At 32.4% G+C, this 3,419-nt stretch overlaps 1 protein-coding gene across 1 annotated transcript; it reads right to left on the minus strand.

Moving 5' to 3' along the window:
• Nucleotides 1-488: 488 nt before the first annotated feature.
• Nucleotides 489-3,042, minus strand: LOC112098366 (putative 12-oxophytodienoate reductase 11). The gene is made up of 5 exons (XM_024184517.1): nt 2,960-3,042; nt 2,615-2,755; nt 2,030-2,160; nt 1,532-1,693; nt 489-1,078 (listed from the first exon to the last, which is right to left on the minus strand). The coding sequence occupies exons 1-5, from the start codon at nt 3,037-3,039 to the stop codon at nt 489-491; spliced, it is 1,104 nt and encodes a 367-aa protein (XP_024040285.1). The 5' UTR covers nt 3,040-3,042.
• Between the last annotated feature and the right edge of the window lie 377 nt (nt 3,043-3,419).

Below are 3,419 nucleotides of genomic sequence, written 5' to 3' on the forward strand. Positions count from 1 at the left end.
GATGATCCAACCAACAAGGGGGACGAAAGGTCTGTTGAGCAAGAATAAGAGAACGGGGAGACAAAGGGGGGTATTTATGAATATGATTGCGGGAGTCAGTTATGTTTAATTGTTTATGTTATGTTATGTAATCAAAGGCTTAGTGTATTTATTATTTTTTAATATTTTTTGTACTTGTTCAAAGGTGCATTCAGCTTAGTGTATTTATTATTTTTGAACACAAGAGTTTGTTACAAATCCTCAGTGAATTCAAAATTTGACCAATTTAGTAAACGAATTAAATCTAAATCCCCGTTCTGAATTGTTAAGTTTGTTGTACAGAATTAATAAACAAAGAATCAAATCGAATTTGAACTCAATTAAATTTTTTATCTACGATTATTTATGAAATAATGATTAATAACAACAAAAATCAAGAAAAAATTTTCGCAAATTTCACTTTAATCAATGTCGCTCTCATTCTCACTTAATAATTTTTTTTAAAAAACTTAAGCTAATTTTAGGAAAGGATAATCTGTGTAGCCAACAACAGGATCAGGAATGTAAAACGTGCTCCTGTTGTACTTGTTCAAAGGTGCATTCAGCTCAAAGCGCTTCGGCAAATCCGGATTAGCTAAAAACAGACGGCCAAAAGCAACCAAATCTGCATAATTCGCTGCAACAGCTTTGTTGCCTTCATCTCTATTATATCCTCCAGCAGCAATGAAAGTTCCCTCAAAAGCTCTTCTCATCGACAATAAGCTGTGTTGAGTTTCAGACTTGTCAGTGAGTTGAATCATCCTTGGCTCGATTACGTGTAGATAAAGAAGCTTAAATTTGTCAAGTGCTTTCGCCATGTACAGGCCAAGTGCTTCCGGATTTGAGTCTACAGCTTCCGCGCACTCAGCATAAGGCGACAGTCTCATGCCAACTCTTTCGGCTCCGATTTCACTAACCACAGCTTCAACTACTTCCAGGGCAAATCGGCATCGGTTTTCAAGGCTTCCGCCGTATTCATCCGTCCTGTCATTTACTTGATCTTTCATGAATTGATCAATCAAGTAGCCATTTGCTCCATGAATTTCAACCCCATCAAAACCTATGAAATGGTATCCCAAGTTAATATAAGCACTGGTAAACTTAAATTAATTCTCAAATAGAATGACAATTTTCAATTTATCTTCTGAAAGTGTGAACACCTCAAGTCACCTCATTTTTCGTTCAAAAGATGATAGCAATGGAGGTACGTGATGATTTTTTTTCAATTTTTTTAACAATAAATGAGATTAATTAATGTTTTTATATTTTTAAAAGATAAATTGAAGATTGTCATTCTAAATAGGAGTAAATTAAAATTTTTCCTATAATATATAAAAACACATTTTCGAATTAAAATGTCTATGGCCCATTTTTTAAAAAAGGACTTGTTAGTTGCTTCGATTTGTAGCAAAGAATAGCATAAAAGAAAGTAAAACAATAGTATATTACTCAAATTCGTATTTCATAAAATGCGTGACGTCGTATATGTATTTTAAGATATGATCAGGGTTACCTGCTTCAATTGCATTTCGAGCAGCAAGCCTGAAGTCATTGACAATTTTTGGGATTTCTTCTATGCTCAATGGACGAGGAGGTGACCAGTCTAGTCCGTCTACGCCGGGCGTCACTCCCTTAGAAGTACTTGAGATTGGAGCTTCTCCATTTGGCTGAAGGCCTGTGTTCATTAAATATATATCATATTAAAATTCGCACTATTTACACTAAATAATCAGAAATTAGTTTTTTTTTTTAAACCCAAAAAAACATTATATTGATTAAGAAACTGTTTCAAACAAGGACGCGATTCTAACTTTAAAAGGTAAATACTCTTTCGGTTCCTATAACTTAACTGAATTTTTTATTTATCTAAAAGATGCTTGTTGAGTATCTATTTCCTTTAAAATCGACCTCATTAATCTCTATTTTTTAAAATATTTGTAACAAGAGGTTAGTTTTATCGTTTCGTTTTTAACAAAAATATTTCTTGAGTCTATTAACCTTTTGATCATACCATAATTAGAGACTCGGCCTGCATGCCAAATTTGGCAAAAGATGATGCCACCCTTCTGATGAACAGCATCCACAATTGGTTTCCAAGCTTCCACTTGCTCCTTTGTCCAAATTCCAGGTGTGTTTGGATACCTTCAATTTATTTAAATTAAATGGTTATTATCAAAAGCATTTCTCCAAAATCTGCTTCTTATGCTACCCTTTGAAATTAATATTCAACTTACATCACATTACTTCTTAGTTTCTCGAACATTAAATTTTTTTTTATGATTTCAAACCCCTTTTTTTCTGAAAGCACTTTTTTGAAGATTCTGGAAAACAATTGGCAGAGACTTTGCAATCACACTTCAAAGAAAAATCGTTTTGCATCATCTAAAAGTAGGGCATCAATATATAATATACGGAAACACTCAACAGAAATTTTAAAAAAAAAAATCTAATTAGTTCAATATGACTTGAAAAAGAAATTGGGAATCATATGGAATTAATTTTGAAAATATATTTATGTTTTTCATAGAATTCACATATGCAAATGACATGCGTTTAATTACCCAAAAAAGGAAACAAAATATAATTACAAAATTACCCTTGAGCAGTGCTGGAAACCCCAGTTGCTTCAGCAATGAGAAAACCACTGTTAGTAGTGCGCTGAGAATAATATAAAATGGCATGTGGCTGTGGAATGTGGTTGTATGATCTAATTCTTGTCAATGGAGCCAATACTATTCTGCAAAAATAAACAAATCCATTAGTTCATGTTAATTAAAATAAATTCTCAAAAAAGGTTCATAAATTACTAACGAGCAACATTTATGATTAAAAAGTTTTTCATCCATTAAGCCGAGTTTCTGAAAAATATAAATAATAATGTCGTCGTACAAACATTAGAAGAAAAACTTAGTAGATAAAATAATTAGATAAGTAAAGGAACCTGTGAGAGAGATTGAATTGCCCCATTTTATAAGCAGTGAGAAGAGGAGTATTGGTGGTGTTGGTGGCGGCCGCTTCCATTGATGCAATTAATTATCAACTCTGCCTTGCCTTATTCTCTTCTCCGCTTATCGCTTCTTCTCTCATCAACATTCTATTTTATAGAGAAGATGATCAAATAATTCAAATCAGAAAAGTCTAAATTTGAGTCTCGTGGGAGCAAAAGTCAATTATTGCTAAAGAAAATGTAAAGAGTGGAGTAACGCAGATTGATGTTTGCAATTAGATCTCCCGTCTGCTGTGGAACTTCTATTTACCTTCCCCTTTTTTTCTTTCTTAATTACAACATAGCCTGGTTATTTTATCAATTTGGTAATATGATTTTTGCATCATATATATATTGCAAATGTATTATTTAGATTATGTAAAATAATTTTTTTAATCTATCAGACATTTGGTAA

Source organism: Citrus clementina, unplaced genomic scaffold (assembly GCF_000493195.1).
Source record: "Citrus clementina cultivar Clemenules unplaced genomic scaffold, Citrus_clementina_v1.0 scaffold_5, whole genome shotgun sequence".
Lineage (NCBI taxonomy): Eukaryota > Viridiplantae > Streptophyta > Magnoliopsida > Sapindales > Rutaceae > Citrus > Citrus x clementina.